This window comes from Salmo trutta, chromosome 10 (assembly GCF_901001165.1).
Source record: "Salmo trutta chromosome 10, fSalTru1.1, whole genome shotgun sequence".
NCBI lineage: Eukaryota > Metazoa > Chordata > Actinopteri > Salmoniformes > Salmonidae > Salmo > Salmo trutta.
The window spans coordinates 39545047-39570749 of NC_042966.1; the positions used below are offsets into that span (position 1 = coordinate 39545047).

Consider the following 25703-nt stretch of genomic DNA (forward strand, 5'->3'; position numbering starts at 1 on the left):
GAAAGAGAGAAGGAGCCTTGTCTGAAAACTAGACACTGAAAACTAGAGGTTGAGAAATGAAATCGGAATCTAGATTATTTTCTCAGGCCGTGACAAGATTGATTGTGTTCTGCTGATCTAATTTAGGAACATGGGAAAATAGTCCATCCGTCTTGAAGAGAAATGATGTGAAAGCTGAAAAAGATTAAAGAGAAACTCTCGTCCTTAGACCTAATCACGAGCCGTAGATGATTCTGTCCCCAGACGGTAAGGCTTGATTCGGCAGCTCCTCCTGTATATTAATGAACACCAGTCTGTTCTATTTGACTCAGGTAAGTGAGATGTCCATCACCCATAATGGTCTGCCAGCTGGCATTATGCATGTTGTTACACTCTAATGTCCTAGTGGCATTCTTCATTCACCACATCCTCCACTACATCACCCACCACATCACCCGCTACATCCTCCACTACATCACCCACCACATCACCCGCTACATTATCAACTACATCACCCACCACATCACCCGCTACATCCTCCACTACATCACCCACCACATCACCCGCTACATCCTCCACTACATCACCCACCACATCATCTGCTACATCCTCCACTACATCACCCACCACATCACCCGCTACATCCTCCACTACATCACCCACCACACCATCTGCTACATCCTCCACTACATCACCCACCACATCACCTGCTACATCCTCCACTACATCACCCACCACATCATCTGCTACATCCTCCACTACATCACCCACCACATCACCCGCTACATCCTCCACTACATCACCCACCACACCATCTGCTACATCCTCCACTACATCACCCACCACATCACCTGCTACATCCTCCACTACATCACCCACCACATCACCCACTACATTATCCGCTACATCATCCGCTACATTATCAACTACATCACCCACTACATCATCCTCTACATCATCCACTACATCACCCACCGCATTCTCCACTACATTATCAACTACAACATCCACTACATTATCAACTACAATTCCACCATATTATCAACTACAACATCCACTACATTATCAACTACAATTCCACCACATTATCCACTACATCACCCACTACATCACCCACTACATCATCAGCTACATCATCCACTACATTATCCACCACATCATCCACCACAGTATCCACCGCATTATCAACTACAATTCCACCACATTATCAACTACATTATCCACCACATAATCCACTACATCATCCACCACATAATCCACTACATCATCCACCACATCACCCACTACATTATCTACAACATTATCAACTACATCACCCACTACATAATCCACTACACTATCCACTACATCATTCACTACAATTTCCACGACATTATCAACTACATAATTCACTACATTATCCACCACATCATCCACCACAGTATCCACCGCATTATCAACTACAATTCCACCACATTATCAACTACATTATCCACCACATAATCCACTACATCATCCACCACATAATCCACTACATCATCCACCACATCTCCCACTACATTATCTACAACATTATCAACTACATCACCCACTACATAATCCACTACACTATCCACTACATCATTCACTACAATTTCCACCACATTATCAACTACATAATTCACTACATTATCGTGGAACATTTTTGTTTCCATCATTGTCAATGCCTGGCCAAACAATATCTTTCACCTGGCAAATAAATAATTTAAATCTGGAAAAAGCACACATTAATCGGCCACAGCTCTCTTCTTCCCATAGGTCAAGTCTATTCTTCTGGCACTAAAACCATCACCCTGGGCGAGGCGCAACAAGTTCCATAGTAACTTGATTAAGTTAGCCCGTCAACATAACTGCAAAAAAAACGGCAATATGTTAACAAACCTAATTATAGGAGGCACGTGGGTGATAAAATGTGTGCGATGGCTACAGCATATCTCACAAGGCATGTGTCGGCTAGCACAGGGTGCATCCCATTCCCTACATAGTGCACTACTTTTGACCAGATCCCTATGGGCCCTGGACAAGTTAAGTATACTAAATAGGGAATATGGTACATTTGGGAACTTTCAATTTTAGTTGTGAATATTGTTTGTTAGTCTGTACTAAATGTTGTGTTCGTACAAGTGTGTATGTTTCCTCAGTGCCCATCAGACAGGAAATAATTGCATTTGTCTGTTTTGATTGAAATTCAAATCGATGTTGAATTTTGACGGAGAACACCCCCAGAGACAGTTGTTTTTACAGTACACAGAAACGTTAAAGAAGTCAACTGATTGCCTTGTCCCAGTTAACTATGTTTAAAAGAAAGTGCTGAAAACTCTTAAAAGGGAAAAGAGCACATACCTGCCAGGTTAGTATCTCAGAAATACCCTACATGAATAGACCAATACTAATTTTAAACCAACAGCGGGGGAAACTTGGACTGCAGTTTCCAAACTGTTCGAGAGCACGAACAGTGCAGAGGCATAATGCCAGTATGTCATACATTTAAACACTGTTAAATTATAGCCTGTTTACTATTCCTGGAAAGACCATTCATCTTACTCAACATTGGTCTGCTGCTTACAAATGTGTCAGTAAGAGCTTCCACATGCCAAGGTTTCTGCGAGTGGGAGGAAGGGAGCGAGGAAAGAGTTCAGGTTATCAGGAAAGATTTTCATAGCGTGTCTTCACTCAGTCTGCAGTTAATTAGTGAGCCTCTACACAATAAGGCCATAAGTCATTAATCATGGCCCTAGCAGCAGTCAGTGTGCTGAGACCTGGGATCAGTCCCAAAGGGCACAATATTCCCTATATAGTGCATTACTTTGATGAGGGACCATAGGGTCAAAAGCAATGGACTGTGTAGGGAAAAGGGTGCCATTTGGAACGCAAATCCAAAGACGTTGGTGGGAGACATAAAATGTGCTTTCTCTGAATGCTATGGTGGTCGGACATGTTGTCTGACTTCAGTTAAGAATGGGTCCTGGCTGGATGACTGGACTGCCTGTAGACTAGTGTATAAATTACAGGACCGTGTTGTCGGTCTTCGGTCGACTGCCAGTAGACTAATGTGAAAATGGCAGGGCCATGCTGTCTGTCTTCAGTTAAGAATGGGTCCTGGCTGGATGACTGGACTGCCAGTAGACTAGTGTATAAATGGCAGGGCCATGGAGAGTACTGGCAGACAAGGAACCATTGTTCCACTCACTGCTTCCCCCCCCCCCCCCCCCCCCCAGTATTCCTACAGAGAATAGAGAGAATAGTCTGAGAATAGCAGTGTAGATGGCACCCGTTTGCTAAGTGCAGAGATGTATTCTAGGTAATTAATCTTTAAGGAAAGATCAGTGTAAGGTCATAGGTACACATAAGGTACCTTCAGAGGTACACGTAGGAACTCACATGGTGATGGTCGCTACCTTTTAGGGTACATGTGCAGATAATCTAGTATAATGATACATTTTTTTTCTACCCAATACATTGAACAGAAATCTGCATTCGTAATCATGTGGGAAGAGAGAATTTACCAGTTGTGAAGTTGTAAATACCAGTTGGATGCATTCACGTGCTTTGAAATCGTTGGGAAATGGAAATTGGCTAAGAGACAAAAAACTTCTTCAACCATAAACTAAAAGTACAGCTATCATACTTGAAAACAAATTATAGAGTTCAAAAACCATATGAATAGATTTTTTTATAAATCATGTTTTGTTGTTACGTTTAACTGACAAAAAAATCTGTTATTGAGGTCATTACCGTAGTAGGTGACGTCCGAGGTCAGCATGTGTGAGAAATCGGAGCTCAGAGATGATAGATGTGTTTCTCACCAGTAATTACCAGTTGGAAGGCCCTTCAATATAATTTTTCCCAGTTGTATGTGGTAAATTCCCACTCGGTTACGAATGCAGCATTAAGGTACACTCATTACTGCACTTTGAAATTTAGGTGGGGCAAAGTGTTGCCGGCGTTCCATTAGCATATTTGAGGGCATGTTGTCTTTGTGGCAAACGTCAGTGGAAATGTTGTCCCAGTTTGTGGTTTTATGATTATGTTGTTGAAGGTTGAGCATGTCTTTTGAAATTGTCAGTTTTGCAATCTTAGTAAGAAGATTGTGACAATCAAGAGCTGCATTGAGTATGCAAAGCTGTCAAGGCAAAGGGTGGCTACTTTGAATAATCTAAAATATATTTTGATTTGTTTAACACTTTTTTGGTTATTGCATATGTGTTATTTCATAGTTTTGATGTCTTCACTGTTATTCTACAATGTAGAAAATAGTAAAAATAAAGAAAAACCCTTGAATGAGTAGGTGTGTCCAAATTTTGACTGCTACTGTGTGTGTATGTATATATATATATAAAATATAAACATAGCACCCCAACCCCCAAACTACTTATTGTAACTTACTGACAAGTAGCTTCCAGTAGTTTCCAGATAAAAAATGACAAATTCACAGCATGTCACGTTCTGACCATAGAGAGCTGTTATTTTCTATGGTAGAGTAGGTCAGGGCGTGACTGGGGGGGGGGGGTGTTTATCTAGTTCTATGTTGTTTGGTTCTAGTTTCTTTTTTTTCTATGTTGGGGTTTTTGGATGATCCCCAATTAGAGGCAGCTGGTCATCGTTGACTCTAATTGGGGATCATATTTAAGTAGTTGTTTTTCCTACCTTTGTTTGTGGGAGATTATTTTGTCTTGCATAGTTTCACATTTTAAAAATAAGATGTGGAACGATACCCATGCTGCACTTTGGACTCCTTCCTACGACAAACGTGACACAGCAACTTCTGGCTACAAGTTGCCATTGAGTTACTGGAAAATGCACAATAACCTCTTCACAGTGTAGCTAATTATTTAGCTATGGGCTGTGTCTCAATCCACCGCATCCATCGATGTCGGCTTTTTGCCTTTGCGGTGAAAAGTGGCAGAGCTACAGAGCTGTTTGTCAGACCAGGAGACGTTCCCGTTGCATCTTCGGTTAAAGGAAGCGGGTTCTTTTTTAGTTATTGCAAAGAGAAACTCGACAGTATAAAGTCTTAACATCACAAAGACGGTTTATTTTCAACATGACAGCAGATACAACGTAGCAGGTTCCGAGCTGAGTCCATCTGCACCCGCTCAAAAGGAAGCACACGTGAATACCCTGGCCCAAAACCAATCAGGCCCTGCCAATTAAGCTATGGAAATCCAATCAGATACGTATTTCTAATATCACGCACTGAACACGTGCATACCATTTCAACCAGGTGTGCATAATAACATGCTGCTTATCTCTCAAACACTACAGTTACGAAAATCTGTCTTCTCAAGAAAACGTCTGTGGCGTCCGTATAGGTTTGCCTACAAACTAATTTACTACTCTATGGAAAGGGGAGACTCACGAACACGATGGTGTTCCCCGTTTAGTTCTACCAATTTCGAAAAGGAATGGAAGTAGTTCTGTGCCGGGCAAAAAAAAAGGGTTTAAATATGTTTAAAAAAAAACATCTTACAAATAATCCCTGAGCTTTCTTATATCTCAATACCTTATTCCTTATGATGTATTTTTTGTACTGTCTGTTTTGCCCTTTATGAATGTGTTATTCAATGTATTTCTATGTGCTATAGCAGTAAAGGCCAAGTTGTATATTTTAAATATTTTTTGGGAATACCTACAAGAGTCCTAAAATTCCAAATCAAATAGCAGTGTGTTAGCGTTTAGTACAATGCAGAGTTCACGTGTCTTTTTTCGTAACTCCCCCTGTTTAAGGTCTGGCTTAGGTCCGAAATGCCACACTATTACCTAAATAGTGCATTACTTTTGCCCAGAGCACTATGGGGCTTGGTCAAAAGTAGTGCACTATATAGGGAATAGGGTGCCATTTTGGATGTAAGCGGTTTACTCTGCCCTGTCAGTATCAGGATGTGATGAAGTGGTGATTAATATGGCTCTTGTTTGGAGAACTAAAGTCTTTCTCTAGCAAAAATAAACCAGCCTTTTTTCTCACAATGATTGAATACACACTTCTCAGTTGATTGAACAGGCAAAAGGTCATCTGTTTTCCTATGCCTTTGTAAACAGTGAGCCAGCAGCAGCGAAGCAGTGAGTAGTGAACAGTCTTCTTTCCAGGACCAGCAGTGTACATAACCATTGTGGAAGGTTTATCCAAGCAAGCCAGCCAACCAACGCTAAAGTTGAGGTAAAAACAGGGTCTCTTGATTAGGTCATTTACTTAGAACTACAAGGCTAAGTCCATAGTCACCTTAATATCTCTACCTAAATGTACATATTACCTCAATTACCTCGACACCGGTGCCCCCGCACATTGACCCTGTACTGGTAACCCCTGTATATAGCACCGCTATTGTTATTTACTGCTGCTCTTTAATTATTTGGTATTCTTATCTCATACTTTTTTTTTAATGGTATTTTCTTAAAACTGCATTGTTGGTTAAGGGCTTGTAAGTAAGCATGTGACAATTTTTTTGGGGGGGATTTACATTTACTATGTTACGTCTAACCGTGAGTCCAGGTTGCAGCTGTAGTCAGCTGTGGCTTGTACTAAGCCAAAGTGAGTCAAAGGTAAAAACACACAGAACATATATATATATATATACAGTTGAAGTCGGAAGTTTACGTACACTTAGGTTGGAGTCATTAAAACTTGTTTTTCAACCACTCCACAAATGTCTTGTTAACAAACTATAGTTTTGTCAAATCGGTTACGACATCTACTTTGTGCATGTGTAACCGATGTGAAATGGCTAGTTAGTTAGCAGTGGTGCGCGCTAATAGCGTTTCAATCAGTGACGTCACTCGCTCTGAGACCTGAAGTGGTTGTTCCCCTTGTGTTGCAAGGGCCGTGGCTTTTGTGGCGCGATGGGTAACGATGCTTCGTGGGTGTCAGTTGTTGATGTGTGCAAGGGTCCCTGGTTCGAGCCCAGGTTGGGGTGAAGAGAGGGACGGAACCTACACTGTTACACATGACACTGCATTGAAATCCAGAGGGTCAGAAGTTTACATACACTAAGTTGACTGTGCCTTTAAACAGCTTGTAAAATTCCAGAAAATGGTGTCATGGCTTTAGAATCTTCTGATAGGCTAATTGACATAATTTGAGTCAAATGGAGGTGTACCTGTGGATGTATTTCAAGGCCTACCTTCCAACTCTGTGCCTCTTTGCTTGACATCATGGGAAAATCAAAAGAAATCAGCCAAGACCTCAGAAAAAAATTGCAGACCTCCACAAGTCTGGTTCATCCTTGGGAGCAATTTCCAAACGCCTTAAGGTATCACGTTCATCTGTACACACAATAGTACGCAAGTATAAACACCATGGGTGTTACGCTCGTCGATGGAAGGATTGGACCAAGGTGCAGCGTGGAAGGCGTACATTTTAATTTATTAAATGAACACCGAAACAAGACAAATACAAACGTAACGTTCAGTAGGGCATACAGCACAGTACCAAAAGCAAGATCCCACAAACTAAGGTGGGAAAAAGGCTGCCTAAGTATGATCCCCAATCAGAGACAACAACAGACAGCTGCCTCTGATTGGGAACCATACCTGGCAAACAAAGAAATAGAAAAACTAGAATGACCACCCAAATCACACCCTGACCTAACCAAATAGAGAAATAAAAAGGCTCTCTAAGGTCAGGGCGTGACAGTATCCCCCCCAAAGGTGCGGACTCCGGCCGCAAAACCTGACTCCATAGGGGAGGGTCTATCTAGCCTCGGTGGCGGCTACGGTGCGGGACGTAGACCCCGCTCCGCTCGCGGATCCACCATCCTCGGTTGCGACTCTGGTGCGGGGATCGTCGCCGGAAACTCTGGACCGTAGATCGTTGCCGGGGACTCCAGACCGTAGATCGCCGCAGAAGGTTCCGGACTGGGAACCTCCCTGGAGGCTCCGGACTGGGTCCGTTGCTGGAGGCTCCGGACTGGGAACCGTCGCTGGAGGCTCCGGACCGCCGACTGTCTCTGGAGGCAATGGACCGCCGACCGTCGCTGGAGGCTCTGGACCGCCGACTGTTGCTAGAGGCTCTGGACCGCCGACCGTCGCTGGAGGCTCTGGACCGCCGACCGTCTTTGGAGGCTCTGGACTGCCGACCGTCTTTGGAGGCTCTGCACTGCCGACCGTCTTTGGAGGCTCTGGACCTCAGACCGTCTTTGGAGGCTTTGGACCGCTGACCGTCGCTGGAGACTCTGGACCGCAGACTGTTGCTGGAGACTCTGGACCGCAGACCGTCGCTGGAGACTCTGGACCGCAGACCGTCGCTGGAGGCTCTGGACCGCAGACTGTCGCTGGAGGCTCCAGGCCATGTTTCATCACAGGAGGCTCCGGGCCATGGATCATCACTGGAGGCTCCGTGACATGGATCATCACTGGAGGCTCCGGGCCATGGATCATCACTGCAGGCTCCGTGCCATGGATCATCACTGGAGGCTCCGGGCCATGGATCATCACTGCAGGCTCCGGGCCATGGATCATCACTGGAGGCTCTGGGCCATGGATCATCACTGGAGGCTTCGGGCCATGGATAATCACTGGAGGCTTCGGGCCATGGATCATCACTGGAGGCTTGGTGCGTAGAGCCGGGACAGGTGGCGCCAGACTGGTGACACGCACTTCAGGGCGAGTGCGAGGAGGAGGCACAGGACGTACTGGACTGAGGAGGCACAGAGGACAAAGAGCTGGATGCCTGGTCAGGACCCGGCGAAGGCGACTGGGAAAGCTGCCGTTACCGTCAATTAATACTCGCCAATGTGCAATCATTGGACAATAAATTGGATATAGCGGGATATACACTGCACCGGCAAGATAGAACAGCACACTCTGGTAAGACGAGGGGGGCGGTCTGTGCATATTTGTAAACAACAGCTGGTGCACGAAATCTAAGGTAGTCTCTAGAGTATATTGTGATAAATTACAGGCCACACTACTTGCCTAGAGAGTTTTCAGCTTTACTTTTCGTTGCTGTTTATTTACCACCACAGACAGATGCTGGCACTAAGACTGCACTTAGTTAGCTGTATAAGGGAATAAGCAAACTGGAAACCACTCACCCAGAGGCGGCGCTCCTAGTGGACGGAGACTTTAATGCAGGGAAACTTAAATCAGTTCTACCAAATTTCTATCAACATGATAAATGTGCAACCAGAGGGAATAAAATTCTAGATCACCTGTACTCCACACACAGAGACGCGTACAAAGCTCTCCCTCGTCCTCCATTTGGTAAATCCGACCACAACTCTATCCTCCTGATTCCTGCTTACAAGAAAAAATTAAAGCAGGAAGCACCAGTGACTCGGTCTATAAAAAAAGTGGTCAGATGAAGCAGATCCTAAACTACAGGACTGTTTTGCTAGCACAGACTGAAACATGTTCTGGGATTCTTCCGATGGCATTGAGGAGTACACCACATCAGTCACTGGCTTTATCAATAAGTGCATCGAGGACGTCGTCCCCACAGTGACTGTACGTATATACCCCAACCAGAAGCCATGGATTACAGGCAACATTCGCACTGAGCTAATGTGTAGAGCTGCCGCTTTCAAGGTGTGGGACTCTAACCCGGAAGCTTACAAGAAATCCTGCTATGCCCTGCGACGAACCATCAAACATGCAAAGTGTCAGTACAGGGCTAAGATTGAATCATACTACACCGGCTCCGACGCTCGTCTTATGTGGCAGGGCTTGCAAACTATTACAGACTACAAAGGGAAGCACAGCTGCGAGCTGCCCAGTGACACTAGCCTACCAGACAAGCTAAATCACTTCTACACTCGCTTCGAGGCAAGCAGCACTGAGGCATGCATGAGAGCATCAGCTGTTCTGGACGACTGTGTGATTACGCTCTCTGTAGCCGACGTAAGACCTTTAAACAGGTCAACATACACAAAGCTGCGGGGCCAGACGGATTACCAGGATGTGTGCTCCGGGCATGTGCTGACCAACTGGCAGGTGTCTTCACTGACATTTTCAACATGTCCCTGATTGAGTCTGTAATAACAACATTTTTCAAGCAGACCACCATAGTCCCTGTGCCCAAGAACACAAAGGCAACCTGCCTAAATGACTACAGACCTATAGCACTCACGTCCGTAGCCATGAAGTGCTTTGAAAGGTTGTTAATGGCTCACATCAACACCATTATCCCAGAAACCCTAGACCCACTCCAATTTGCATACCGCCCAAACAGATCCACAGATGATGCAATCTCTATTGCACTCCACACTGCCCTTTCCCACCTGGACAAAAGGAACACTTATGTGAGAATGCTATTCATTGACTACAGCTCAGTGTTCAACACCATATTGCACTCAAAGCTCATCACTAAGCTAAGGATCCTGGGACTAAACACCTCCCTCTGCAACTGGATCCTGGACTTCCTGACTGGCTGCCCCCAGGTGGTGAGGGTAGGTAGCAACACATCTGCCACGCTGATCCTCAACACTGGAGCTCCACATGGGTGCGTGCTCAGTCCCCTACTGTACTCCCTGTTCACCCATGACTGCATGGCCAGGCACAACTCCAACACCATCATTAAGTTTGCAGACGACACAACAGTGGTAGGCCTGATCACAGACAACGACGAGACAGCCTATAGAGAGGAGGTCAGAGACCTGGCCGGGTGGTGCCAGAATAACAACCTATCCCTCAATGTAGCCAAGACTACGGAGATGATTGTGGACTACAGGAAAAGGAGGACCGAGCACGCCCCCATTCTCATCAACGGGGCTGTAGTGGAGCAGGTTGAGAGCTTCAAGTTCCTTGGTGTCCACATCGACAACAAACTAGAATGGTCCAAACACACCAAAACAGTCGTGAAGAGGGCACTACAAAGCCTATTCCCACTCAGGAAACTAAAAAGATTTGTCATGGGTCCTGAGACCCTCAAAAGGTTCTACAGCTGCAACATCGAGAGCATCCTGACTGGTTGCATCACTGCCTGGTATGGCAATTGCTCGGCCTCTGAACGCAAGGCACTACAGAGGGTAGTGCGTACGGCCCAGGACATCACTAGGGCTAAGCTGCCTGCAATCCAGGACCTCTAAAAATTGTCAAAGACCCCAGCCACCCCAGTCATAGACTGTTCTCTCTAATACTGCATGGCAAGCGGTACCGGATTGCCAAGTCTAGGACAAAAAGGCTTCTCAACAGTTTTTACCACCAAGCCATAAGACTCCTGAACAGGTAATCAAATGGCTACCCGGACTATTTGCATCCTCAGTTTTCTCCTATCAGAGCCATTAAATTCTGTTACTGTTTTAAAGTCACCATTGGCCTCATGGTGAAATCCCTGTGTGGTTTCCTTCCTCTCCGGCAACTGAGTTAGGAAGGGCACCTATATATTGGTAGTGACTGGGTGTATTGATACGCCATCCAAAGTGAAATGAATAACTTTACCATGCTCAAAGGGATGTTCAACGTTTTTTTTACCCATCTACCTATAGGTGCCCTTCTTTGTGAAGCATTGGAAAATCTCCCTGTGCTTTGTGTTTGAATCTGTGTTTGAAATTCACTGCTCAACAGAGTGACCTACAGATCATTGTGTGTGTGGGGTACAAAGATGAGGTAGTCATTCAAAAATCATGTTAAACACTATTACTGCACAAAAAGTCCATGCAACTTTTTATGCGACTTGTTAAGCAAATGTATACACCTGAACATATTGAGGCTTGCTTTAACAAAGGGGTTGAATACTTATTGCCTCAAGATATTTCAACTTTTAAAGTTTTATTAATTTGTAAACATTTCTAAAAACATAATTCCACTTTGACATTATGAGGTATTGTGTGTAGGCAAGTGACAAAAAAAAGCCTCAATTTAATAAATTTTAAAGTTAAGGGGTGTAAATAGTTTCTGAAGGCACTCTATTTCACCCTTTTATTTTGTTGGCGCAAAACTACCTCCATACTTCCATTAATCTTTTTATACCAGGTTACCTTCAGACGAGTCCCGCCGACATGGGAGGATACGGTGGATTGAGAGGCAGCCCAGATATCTCTAGCTTAAACTGATCGATTTTGATGGGATTTTTGTATTATTTGTTAATTATGTTACTTAGATCGAAGCACGGGTGCATCAATAGACTCTTAAGGATTAAGGTGTCTCCAGAGCCTTTCAAGCATTACCACTGTGGTGTTCAGTAGCGACCCGTCATTCAGGGCAGGTGCCCCACCTGTTTTGAGCCCCACCTGTTAAGATAATAAGAAATGTTTTGCCTGTTTTGCATGTTATTTTTGCATCAATACGTGTCACATCAGTTTGCCAGCAATGTAAAAAAAAAATCATTGAGTTAATAAAGCCGAATACAAACATGGTATTTTTTGCTTTATTGAGTAAGGCAACTCCTAAATGCAGGTGTTTCAGCCTAGCCAAGCGCTTTCTGTGATGGTGAGGCAGCCAGCGGAAAATACAGAGTGCAGGGGTTGGTAATGTTCTCTAGTTGCGCCGTAATTGGCTCAGTGTTCTGTCACTCATGGGGACACTGCGTCACCGTACAATCGATGGAGAGAGCTCGAAATTCAAGCCCCTTGGGTGCTGCCATAGATTTACTTTAGAAGTGCCCATCCAAGAAGGCTCAACGTCATTGGCCACAGATAACATTACGTCAAATCACGTTATATCTGATTGGACTGATCATGTCAACATCATACTTTCAAAATATTAGCTAGCAAGCTAGCAGACATCATCAATCAAGTCGACAATCTACTGGCAAAAAGTTTTCAATCCTTGTCATATCAAGAGAAATTATGAAGAGAAATTATAGATAAAACGTATCAGTGCTCATCAGCCATTGGACATAAATATTACACAACAAGTTGGAAATCGCAAATTCAACAATTAGTGGTTTTGAAGGAATCAGTGGCTAACTGCAAGTGTTGCAAAGCAATCACTAGCCTGCTATTCAGTGGAGAGGGTGTGTGGGCCAAGTCTGTGTTTAAGGGTCTCTTTTTCAAGCTTAAAATGATAAACATTCACATGCAACACCATGGGCCAAGAAAAGGTTGAATACGTTGATCATGCTGTCAAGCCAGCATGATGTATGTATGTTCAAAACTACTGGAAACTCGGAAATGGGAAATCTCAGACTTCAATGAGTTCAAGACAACTCATTGAAGAAAATAGCTCCCACTGGGAAAATACATTTTGATCGGTCATCCAACACGGAATTCCAAGTCAGGAACTTGAATGCACCATAAATTCAGACAATGCCAGACTTTGATGACAAAGTTTGATGACACAATTTGCCCACAAGAAGGACCACCGCACCACCTTCATGTTCAAGTGAGCAGAGCACAATAAGGTGAGTCCAACAATGTATTGTATGCTGCTGCATAAATTATGTAATATGCCAGGGAGATATGTATACTGTAAGTAAGTAATACTAAGTGTTTGTTGTGTAGTAAGCTGTTAGTAGCCCATGTGCCTCACCCTAATAATTTGGTCCCTTTCCCCCTCATAACTTAGCCTACTGTTCTGACTTGGTGGTGCACATGTAGCCTATGGCCTGTTTTAGAGAAATGTCATCATTGAATATTGTAAGAGCTTTCATTGTCTGCTTATATGACCCCTTCGTTTATCCTACAGTTCTGATTTGGTGTACAGGGAGAATACAGTAAGAACGGCTCATGTTCTGAATTCTGTCGCTGTACATTTCAAAAATGCTGAAAAAAAGTCTTAGCTCGCTCATTAATGTCTTAATCGAAATTACAGATTGCCTCTTATCCGCTCATCTGTCCCTTATGCCATAGTTTGTACATCTCAATTGTTGGTAGAAACCACATTTGTTTAAGCAAGTCAGCCATATCATCTATGTTTTTTAAAAATGCATTAAATGAGGCTGAATTAACTGTTTCGCTGCCATACAAGGCTCCGCTGATAGCCAGCTGTAGTGGTGCTAAGGATTCACTCCATGGTGCTGAAAAGAAAGCTCTGCTGTTGGAATAGCTTTAAGTAGGCCTTAAAAGTTTGTGGGCACCGTTTGTCACTGTTATAGTACAATTAATATATTTAGTTTAGTGTTTGTAGTGGCTTTGCTGGCATGTATTACAAAAAAATTGAGTTTACCCCACCAAGATTTACATCCTAAAATCTGGATTGTTTAAGACAGTAACAGCTCCAACACACTATACTGACCACACACACACACACACACACACACACACACACACACACACACACACACACACACACACACACACACACACACACACACACACACACACACACACACACACACACACACACACACACACACACACACACACACACACACACACACACACACACCACTCCACCACATGGTGTGCAGCTGTGCAGCACAAATGATGGGCATGCCCATAGTGTACAGCCCAGGCCCAGACGTACATACACCATTCTTAATGTCAGCATTTGTCTGTTGCACGTCATGGTACACTGCTATGTTCTCTGGGCCAGAAGGGGCCAGATGTCGTCCTAGCATTGGAATTCAAAGTAAAACAGGTGGCAGGCTGGAGATTCAGTGTGAGGCACCAAACCATCTAGTCTCTCATGTTAAGTCTATATCACCTTGACAACATGTGGAAAAGCAGATTCTGTCATTTCCATGTGATTTAGGGGGACATAATCCAATGGTAGGTTGGATGGGATGTGGTAGAGGATAGGAGAGGAGAGGAGAGGAGAGGAGAGGAGAGGAGAGGAGAGGAGAGGAGAGGAGAGGAGAGGAGAGGAGAGGAGAGGAGAGGAGAGGAGAGGAGAGAGGAGAGGAGAGGAAGAGGAAGAGGAGGAGGAGAGGAGAGGAGGAGAAGAGGAGAGGAGAGGAGAGGAGAGGAAAGGAGAGGAGAGGAGAGGAGAGGAGGTATTTCAGTACACTCTGCAAGGGGAAGACAATGTTTTGAGTGGAGATATTCAGGGTTATTGCCTGCTGTTTTCATTTTTTTGCACAATGTACAGTATGCATTAATATGTATGTCTGTGCCGTTTATGTACAGTACATATATGTAAACATGTACAGTATACACTGAATGAACAAAAAATTAGGAACACCTTCCTCATATTGAGTTGCAACAGTTCAAACCCAAAACCAGGAAGACCCCAAAACAAGGATGTCCCCAAAACCATGAAGTCCCCAAAACGTGAAAAGATACATGAGCTACATGAGTGACATCATTTATATTCTCACATGTTCTCCAAATCACATTGATGTGCCATTTGTAAATGAGAAACAGGCCCCACGTCATTGAGACAGCAGGCTGATTGGGGTGGTGAGTTGTGGGCTAGCATCATGCATCATGGGAGAGAAGGATAGTAAAGAATTAATCTGTTGAAAAGGGCTGGTCAAGTTGATGAATATGACTTGTGACCATTAATAATGATGTTGATTTTATCTCTTGGGAATAGATGTGATTTACTCTGGGATGGGTTATGACAGAATAGATGTGATTTACTCTGGGATGGGTTATGACAGAATAGATGTGATTTACTCTGGGGTGGGTAATGACAGAATAGATGTGATTTACTCTGGGATGGGTAATGACAGAATAGATGTGATTTACTCTGGGATGGGTTATGACAGAATAGATGTGATTTACTCTGGGATGGGTAATGACATTGTTTGCTTGATTATCTATCTGATATGGTTAAGGAGATGATGTAATGTGTTAGGCCTTTGCTTGAATCCATCCTATCTGCTTCATACGGCTTCAATACTGCAATCACAAAAGCTGTGTAAATGTCTCACATTGGGGGTCATCGTAAATCACTGTTTGCCACAGCTGCCATTTATTTCAATTAGACAATTATTTATTTGTTCACAAAATAAGGTGTGATCTCATAATTTAACTGGGAGGATTAAAATTCTTCTTTTGATAAATCATTTGGCAATGTTTAAATGAATTAATGCAGCTTTGTGTGTTTATATTGACACACACACACACACACACACACACACACACACACACACACACACACACACACACACACACACACACACACACACACACATAGTCATTATTAATTACGGTTGTAATGTTGTCCTAATACATCATATAGTGGGAATAGGTGTGCAGCCTAGTTACCTGATGTGTGCGTGCGTGTAGGTCTACTGTGCTTAAAGACGCGTCAGCAGAGGCGCGGTCCCTTTTCCTCAGGAGCAGGATGGAGGTGTTTTCATTTTCCAGATTGTACAATCATAAAACAAGTGAACCCCCCCATTCCTTAGTAGATTATGTAATAACAATCCTCTCAAAACAGCAATAGGCCTACACTTGATGTCCCTACTTGACGGCAGTAGCCTGTAAGTATTTTCAGACAGCTATAGATTATTTCGCCCGCATGTCGGTTTCTTGGTTGAGTGCCTCGAATATTGATCTGTGCAAGGCTTGTATCGAAAATACATGCGTACTTATGGAGTGGTCTATCTGATTTGAGATATTGTGTTCTCCATCATTTGATTGACATTCAATAACTGTAGTTTGACAATATAAACGTGTGTAGGTTTGTCCTATATGGTAGGCTATGGAGCAAAAACATCTTCCAGAACGTGTCGTTTTTCTTTAAATAAATTGATAAAGAAAAACATTTCAACGCAATGGACGTTTAAATTAAAACAGCATTTTTGCAGAATAAAGAGTGATGACTTTAGGATAAATTAGATGATGTGGCCCATAGGGCGGAGTACAGCGTCGTCCGGGTTAGGGGTTGCCGGGTGTAGGCCATCATGGTAAATAACAATTTGTTCTTAACATACTTGCCTAGTTATAAAGGTTAAATAAAAATAACATAAATAAACAGATCATATAGCCAATATTGCGCCCTGTACACAGTATAGCCTAAACTAAATATTTACCCTAACAAAAAGAATAGGCCTAATTGTTTTTAGAGCAAATGTATAAATGTATCTAATCCCACTTTCCCGTTATGAAAAACTCTCTGCTCAGACAAATAAGCCCATGTCCAAAAGTAATCGTGCGAGACGAAAACAAGACCCCAAAACAATCCTTCATGTTCTTTTGGGATGTTACTTTTTACGATTCATTGTTCTTTCACAACGTGCTGCTAAAATTGCATATTTTTACGGAAAACGACACGCGGCTAACTTCCTTATTCGGATTGTATCTGACTGAGACCATCATTCGTTCGAAGGTGTAGGCTAAATATAATTAGTAAAAAAATAATGCTACATTTTCTAATGGCATGTTGAAATGAATATCGGTGAAACATCATTAGGCTACTGCCTAAATTACTGCAAAAATAAAATAAAATAATGACTCTATTGCACATTGAGTGGCGAAATGCATTTGTGGCAGATGACAGTAACCTAGGCTGCAATTTGGTTTCATTATTTTAAAAGTTGAACAAAATATATTTTGCAGTCTTAAAGGTATGAAATGTGAATAAAATGTGATTCGAATAAAATGTTACTAAAATTAAGTTTATGTGGCACAGACTTAAAATATAAATAGGGCTACACACATCTTAAATACAATTCCACCAATTAAATTGCGCAGATTTTTTTTTAACAGACCAATTATGCTCATGTCTCACATACTCAAGTGTTTATCATGAAGTCATTTTTTTAGGTCGAATTATTTATTCCATAAACAACCTCCCAGGTTCATAAACCTGATTTAGCTTGTGGAATGAATAATGTAATGTATGAAGAAATATGAGATAGCCCAATTTACCAGAAAAATGATCTAAACATGTCATTCTAAGGCATAGCCTAACGTGGAAAAGTGATTTGCAATGTGCGGTAAAGGCCCAACACACACAGAAATAGGCGACCACTTTTCCGATGAAAAACACAATAAAAAACAAAAAAAAAAAACAAATAGGCTGCAGACTTTTGTATGTAGGAAACATAAAAGTCTAAAAATTAGCATTTCAAAAAACAACATATACACACTGACTTGTAATGTCAATGTAACATCAAAATGGCGTCATCAAATAAAGCCTACATCTTAATTGTAAAAAAAAACACTAAAAGAATGCACCTTGAGCTTCTTACCAATTATATTATAATGACTTTATTTTTGTCACGCTTGGAGCTATCGCAAATAAATACATTGAGCCCACGGATCCCGTCCTGCATGAAATACACCCAATATAATGTAATTTAGGCCTAGAATCTCCTTTATAAATGTATAGTTCTTGTCCGTATGTCCGACAGTCCTGCATTTTCTACTGGTATCCTAATGCGGATGCCGTGGTGAGTCTCTGTCCATACAAGGTATAGGGAGAGTAATATGAACCTGTTGCAGCGGGCATCTGAATCGAAGCGCCGGGTGGCAGGGGGCTCTTTGAATAGGGGTGATAACGCGTGCTCAGTCCCAGAGGGTGATGCGGGCTCCTGAGGGTGAGCGTTCCAGGGCTACCCGGCGCCCCGTTCGGGGGCATGTGCATATGGCAAGCCATGGCGGCCGCGGCAGCGTTGGCTAGCGATGATGAACCCGGGTACCCTGATATTAACTTCTCCGTCCCCACAAAAGCAGTGTGAGTCCTTAGGTGATTGAGAAGCTCTTCTGAGGAAGAAAAACGCTTGTCACAAGGTCCGTTAGCCGACACCCAATTACAGACGTGTGGCAGAGGGTCATTTGGGAGCATGAAGCCATAGGGGTATAACGGGTGTCCAGCAAAAGATGGCGGCGAGGAATGCACGCTATGCAAAGGGTGAGTTGGGTACATGAGAGGGTATCCTGACTTCAAAGCCGAGGATTCATGGCACTGCGAGGCACCGGAGGCACCGGATAAGTGGCTCGGGCAGTGGTAACTCAGGCAGTACGGGTCTCTGCACAGGCTAGCAGACATTAGAGACGGAGGAGAAGACCTGGACAAGGGGCTCCCAGCCTTACTGCATTGAAGTTGGCTGGCAGCGGCAAACTGAGCGCTTAGTAGTTGACTGCTAGATTTCGTCGGGTCTAAAGTCATTCCATGAGGGATAAAGTGTTGGGGATAGCCTGCATACGCACCTGCTAAACTTCCAGGGTAGGTCATGCCGGAATGCGGTAGGGGAAAAACACTGTGACCAGGTTTGTAGGGGGAGACGGGCGCTACGAGTCCTCCTGAACCCAGAACAGATGATGACGAGGAGACAGATGTGAGTGAGTCTGATGTGATAGCCTTTGAACCAGAAGTGTTCTCCTGGCGTTGGTTAACCTCACCATTAACCCCACATATCCGGCTGTGACTGCTGCTGCCCTCCGTTGTACTGTTTTTATTGCTATCAAATTCCTTCTTCTTTTCTTCGGTGTCTCCCTGCTTACCGTCTGACGGCAGCGGAGACACGGAGCGGCAGGAGCTGGGGCTGCCTGTCCTGGGGGTGAACGGCTGGCAGGTGGCGCTAGGCACTCGGAAACTACCTTTATCTCCACTCACACTGCCGCTGCCGAATGAGGAGTCCTTGTTCTTCTCCGATGATTTGGAGTAGGGCTTGAAGCTAGATTTGTCTTCATTTCCAATGTCACTCATTTTTAGTGGTCCGGGTTTGGTCTCTTTGTCACTAGATCCATTTGAGGTTACGGATGAGATTTTGGAAGAGGACGAAGAGTCTGGTTTACCGATTTGAGAGCAGGTCTGTGCTAAGAGAGCCAACGGACTTTTCTTGGCATCCAGCTGCGAAATAAGAGAAAATAATACTTATTATTCAGGTTTTTACTGTATTGTTTTTTTTTATGGGGTGTTTAACCAGTATGTTCCTGTTATATATGCAGTACTTTATGGGCCGCTGGAGAACACCGTTAGATTACGCACAAGTGTATCGCATTGCACATAACACTTTAGCCATATATAAACACCTTATACATTCATCTCCAGTTCATTTTACAATTACAATAGGATAATAAACTGATATAGTTACAAGAAAAATGGCCCAATACTACCGATATGAAAAAAATATGAAGATTCATTTGTAACTGCCCAAAATCACACTTTTGCTATCTTTATTTTACCACGTCCCTCCGTAGCCCGTAGCCCGTAGCCCGTAGCCCGTAGTGGTGCTTACCTCGATGGGACTGATAGGGGTTGATGGCAAAGGTTGAAGGTACTCCGGGTGCAAAATATGACCTCCCCGTGCGGTAAGCATTTTCAAAATCTTTATGGGTATACGATTAGCCTGCCTTAAAGGGTCTGAGGGAGAGACGAGATGAAGAAATGGCTTGTTGATTATCGCTGCGTCCTTCTCCCCTGAAGCACTGCTCTCCCAAACCGGATTCACGACACTATTTCTCAGTACAGACAATGCAGGCGATGTGATCATGACCTAATTCTCATTGAAATGGGGGAAAAATACATTTGATGTTCACGAAGAAAAAAAAAAAAAAACGCATCAAAGTAACATGTGGTTATATAGCACCGTAGTTCGATATTAAAAACAGTAAATAGATAAACTTCGTCTAATCCTTATTGGAGGAGGAGAAGATCAGAACATATCCCGTTCATATCGCGGCAGGAGTGTGCGGCTGCATCCTTCCTCAGTGTCGCTGTGTGCGAGTGTGTCAGTGGCAGCAGCACGTCTTGTGCGTTTGCTCTCTACGTTGGATGCAGTAGAAAAACTCTTCTCCCTTCAGCAGCATCTGAATTTGTCTCGAGATTAAAGCCTTTGCCGCCTTCCAATCAAATGAGCCCCTGAGGTGATTGGAGGGTCAAGGGAATGTGACGTCGCCTCATCAAACGGGCGTATTATTTATCCTGGGGATATCCTGGGAATTACTTAAACCATGTCCATTGACATAAATAGTCTATTCGTTTTATGGGAAGTGTTGTCGTTGTAAACATGTTATGCATGTAGAATAAATGTAATATCAACAGTACGTATATACCCCAACCAGAAGCCATGGATTACAGGCAATATCCGGACTCCAACCCAGATGCTTATAAGAAATCCCGTTATGCCCTCCGACGAACCATCTAACAGAGTCCTACAACACCGGCTCCGACACTCGTTGGATGTGGCAGGGCTTGCAAACTATTATGGACTACAAAGGGAAGCACAGCCGTGAGCTTCCCAGTGACACAAGCCCACCAGATGAGCTAAATGACTTTTATGCTCGCTTCGAGGCAAGCAACACTGAAGCATGCATGAGAGCACCAACTGTTCTGGACGACTGTGTGATCACTCTCTCCGTAGCCGATGTGAGAAAGACCTTGAAACAGGTCAACATTCACAAGGCCGCAGGGCCAGACGGATTACCAGGATGTGTACTCCGAGCATGCGCTGACCAACTGGCAAGTGTCTGACATTTCCAACCTGTCCTTGACCGAGTGTGTAATACTAACATGTTTCAAGCAGACCACACAAGTCCAATTCTGTGAGCTTGTGTGGCCTACCACTTGTGTGGCCTACCGCTGAGCCATTGTTGCTCCTAAATGTTTCCACTTCACAATAACAACAGTTACAGTTGACCTGGGCAGCTCTAGCAGGGCAGAAATTTGACAAACTGACTTGTTGGAAAGGTGGCATCCTATGACGTTTTCACCTTGAAAGTCACTGAGCTCTTCAGTAAGGCCATTCTACTGCCAATGTTTGTCTATGGAGATTGCATGGCTGTGTGCTCGATTTTATACACAACAGCAACGGGTGTGGCTGAAATAGCCGACTCCACTAAATTGACAAGGGTGTCCACATACTTTTGTATACATAGTGTACATGCGTGCGGCTTTTCAGTATGGTTAGTTATTCTCCATTGAAACACTCGCTGACATCAGTGTACTGTGGCACTACCGTAGAATGTGCATGTCCCAGGTGTTCACCCCCACACACTCCCAAGCCCTCGGTCAATCATACTCTTTGTCATCTGTCAGTTTGTTCCTATACTGCCAGTTATATGTCAGTTGTCTAGACTCAGGTCATCTGCAGCAGTAGCAGTCAAAGTGAAAGAGGAGAGGAGATAGTGTGCCAGCCTGATCCTCCTTCCAATGCCCGAGGTTTCCATTCCAAATAGAACCCTATTCCCTATCTAGTGCACTACCTTTGACCGGAACCGTATGGGCTCTGGTCAAAAGTAGTGCACTATATAGGGATTAGTGTGCCGTTTGTGACGCAAGCCAATGCCTCAGTCTAAAGTAGACAACTCTCATGTCATCATATTTCACCACCACTGAAGACTGACATATTCGATTAGGCAGCGCAGCTCCAAGGGACATTAATTCAGGGTTGATAGAAAATATCAAATATTGTTTTCGTATTTTGAGTTGAAAAGTGCACAATGTTTGTTTATATTGACTGTGGTTCAAATTAAATTTATTCACATGTTTGTTCTCTCATAATATTGTAAAATGTCGCCTAGTATTGTTTGTCTTTTCATTAGGCCTATGTGTCAGAATTCAAATATGACAACTGGAGAAAAAAATGGACTGATGCATAAAGTCCCAAAAATATCAAACTCCTTATTTTCAATTTATCTGATCAGTAGTTTGACATTTGATTTAGTTTAGATTGAGGTACTCAATTTGCCCAATCAAAATTATGATAAACATAAATTGTCACATCTAAACAAGATATTATGAATGCAATATGCCCTATAGGATAATTTCCCCTGACAACAAGTAAAAATACTTGGGGTATCTGTACTTTATTTGACTATTTATATTTTTTGCTAACTTTTACTTTTACTTCACTACATTACATACATTTTCCCTGACACCCAGAAGTACTCGTTACATTTTGACAGGGAAATGGTCCAATTCACACACTTATCAAGAGAACATCCCTGGTCGTCCCTACTGCCTCTGATCTTTCGGACTCAATAAACACACATGCTTTGTTTGTAAATTATGTCTGAGTGTTGGAGTGTGCACCTGGCTATCTGTCAATAAAAAACAAACAAGAAAATTGTGCCGTCTGGTTTGCTTAATATAAGGACTTTGAAATGGTTTACACTTTAACTTTAAATTTGATACATAAGTACATTTTATCATTCCATTTACTTTTGATACTTAAGTATATTTACAACCAAATACTATTAGACTTTTACTCAGGTTATATTTTACTGCGTGACTTTCACTTTTACTTGAGTGATTTTCTATTAAGCTATCTTTACTTTTACTCAAGTATTACAATTGAGTACTTTTTCCACCACTGCTGACAACTTGCATACTACGTCACTCACATGATAAGATGCCTGTTGCATTTGACCAATTATACAAGCTAAAAGGCTCAACAACTATTTGTCATTGAATTGATTTTAGTTTGTTCCTAAACCTAAACGTCATAGCGTAATATCAACTAATTTAAGTGTAATGCTGATCAGACTTATTTTTTATTGATAACTGCTGTTTTTGGCAACGGCTGTCAGGCTCCCAACACAGCGTGTGAGTTATTAGGGTGACCATACATTTCCAACATCAAGCAAAAACTCATTTTATTGTCCACGTGATGGATAGCCCACTGCACCCGACACCAAGTACTCGACATTATCCTTAATCGGAAACATATTTTTTTTTCGTTGCCATATTTCTTGACATTCAAATATAACGTTTGAAATCCCTACCCATATTTTCACACCAGTGACGTGTTTATGGATCACTCTCTACATGATGCAAATATAATTATTTATAATTATTTACAGCACAGACTCTCTGAGGACAGTCACGGTGGTTGGAGATTAATGCAGGATGGGTAACTGGTTCTCTCCTACAATATGTATTTTATTTTATTTAACTTTTATTTAACTAGGCAAGTCATTTAACTTGGCAAGTCACAATATAGGCATACAGAAGGCTTTTTTGTGCATTTGTTTAATAGTAAATGTTTTATTGTGTTACTGTACTGTATGTATATATATATATATATATATATATAGTTGATGTCGGAAGTTTACATACACTTAGGTTGGAGTCATTTAAACTCATTTTTCAACCACTCCACAACTTTCTTGTTAACCTCACTAGGGTAGGGGGCACTATTTTCACCTCCGGATGAAAAGCGTGCCCAAAGTAAACTGCCTGCTACTCAGGCCCAGAAGCTAGGATATGCATATAATTGGTAGATTTGGATAGAAAACACTCTAAAGTTTCCAAAACTGTTAAAATAATGTCTGTGAGTATAACAGGCAAAAATCTGATTAAAATCCATCCAGGAAGTGGGATTATTTTATGTTTGTAGTTTTCTATTGAATGCCATTACAGTATCCATTGACTTAGGACTCAAATTGCACTTCCTATGGCTTCCAAAAGATGTCAACAGTCTTTAGACATTGTTTCAGGCTTGTATTCTGAAAAATGAGGGAGTAACACCACTTTGAGTGAGTGGACCCTGGGAAGTCGCCAGACCTGTTTCTGCGCATGACCGAGAGTGCGCCTTTCTTGTTTTTCTTTTATATTTACGACGCTATTGTCCGGTTGAAATATTATCGATTATTTAGGTTAAAAACAACCTGAGGATTGATTATAAACATCGTTTGACATGTTTCTACGAACTTTACGGATACTATTTGGATGTTTCGTCTGCCTGTTGTGACCGCTTTTGAGCCATTGGATTACTGAACAAAACGCGCCAACAAAACGATTGAGGTTTTTGGATATAAAGAGGGAATTATCGAACAAAATGAACATTTATTGTGTAACTGGGAGTCTTGTGAGTGCAACCATACGAAGATCATCAAAGGTAAGGCATTTTTTTATATCGATATTTCTGACTTTTGTGTCTCACCTGCTTGGTTGAAATAAGATTTTCATGCTTTTGTATGCGGTGTGCTGTCCTCAGATAATCGCATGGTTTGCTTTCGCCGTAAAGCCTTTTTGAAATCTGACATGGCGGCTGGATTAACAAGAAGTTAAGCTTTATTTTGATGTATAACACATATATTTTCAAGAATGTTAAATATTTGAATTGAGTATTTTTGAATTTCGCGCTCTGCAATTTCACTGGATGTTGGCCAGGTGGGACACTACCGTCCCAGGTACCCATAAGAAGTTTTTAACAAACTTTAGTTTTGGCAAGTTGGTTAGGACATCTACTTTATGCATAACACAAGTAATTTTCCCAACAATTGTTAACAACCAGATTATTTCACTTATAATTCACTGTATCACAATTCCAGTGGGTCAGAAGTTTACATACACTAAGTTGACTGTGCCTTTAAATAGCTTCCAAAAAATCCAGAAAAAGATATCATGGCTTTAGAAGCTTCTGATAGGCTAATTGACATAATTTGAGTCAATTGGAGGTGTACCTGTGGATGTATTTCAAGGCCTACCTTTAAACTCAGTGCCTCTTTGCTTGACATCATGGGAAAATCAAAAAAAATCAGTCAAGACCTCAGAAAAAAAATTGAACCACAAGTCTGGTTCATCCTTGGGAGCAATTTCCAAATGCCTGAAGGTATGACGTTCATCTGTACAAACAATAGCGCTCAGGAAGGAGACGCGTTCAGTCTCCTAGAGATTAATGTACTTTGGTGCAAAAAGTGCAAATCAATCCCAGAACAACAGCAAAGGACCTTGTGAAGATGCTGGAGGAAACAGGTACAGAAGCATCTATATCCACAGTAAAACGAGTCCTATATCGACATAACCTGAAAGGCCGCTCAGCAAGGAAGAAGCCACAGCTCTAAAACCGCCATAAAAAGCCAGACTACTGTTTGCAACTGCACATGGGGACAAAGATCGTACTTTTTGGAGAAATGTCCTCCGGTCTGATGAAACAAAAATAGAACTGTTGGCCATAATGACCATCATTATGTTTGGAGGAAAAAGGGGGAGGCTCGCAGACCCAAGAACACCATCCCAGCCGTGAAGCATGTGGGTGGCAGCATCAT

The 25703-nt window shown here is 42.7% G+C and overlaps 1 protein-coding gene across 1 annotated transcript; it reads right to left on the reverse strand.

Annotated features, from left to right (window-relative positions):
* Nucleotides 1-17359: 17359 nt before the first annotated feature.
* LOC115201714 (zinc finger protein 503) lies at nt 17360-20521 on the reverse strand. The gene is made up of 2 exons (XM_029765546.1): nt 19949-20521; nt 17360-19560 (listed from the first exon to the last, which is right to left on the reverse strand). The coding sequence occupies exons 1-2, from the start codon at nt 20201-20203 to the stop codon at nt 18130-18132; spliced, it is 1686 nt and encodes a 561-aa protein (XP_029621406.1). The 5' UTR covers nt 20204-20521; the 3' UTR covers nt 17360-18129.
* Nucleotides 20522-25703: the final 5182 nt, after the last annotated feature.

Excerpts from the sequence above, each read along its gene's own strand:
- LOC115201714 (XM_029765546.1), bottom strand. The coding sequence starts at position 20,203 with ATGATCACATCGCCTGCATTGTCTGTACTGAGAAATAGTGTCGTGAAT. Across the intron at positions 19,561-19,948 it reads CCCCTATCAGTCCCATCGAG|CTGGATGCCAAGAAAAGTCC; the intron begins GTAAGCACCACT and ends CTTATTTCGCAG.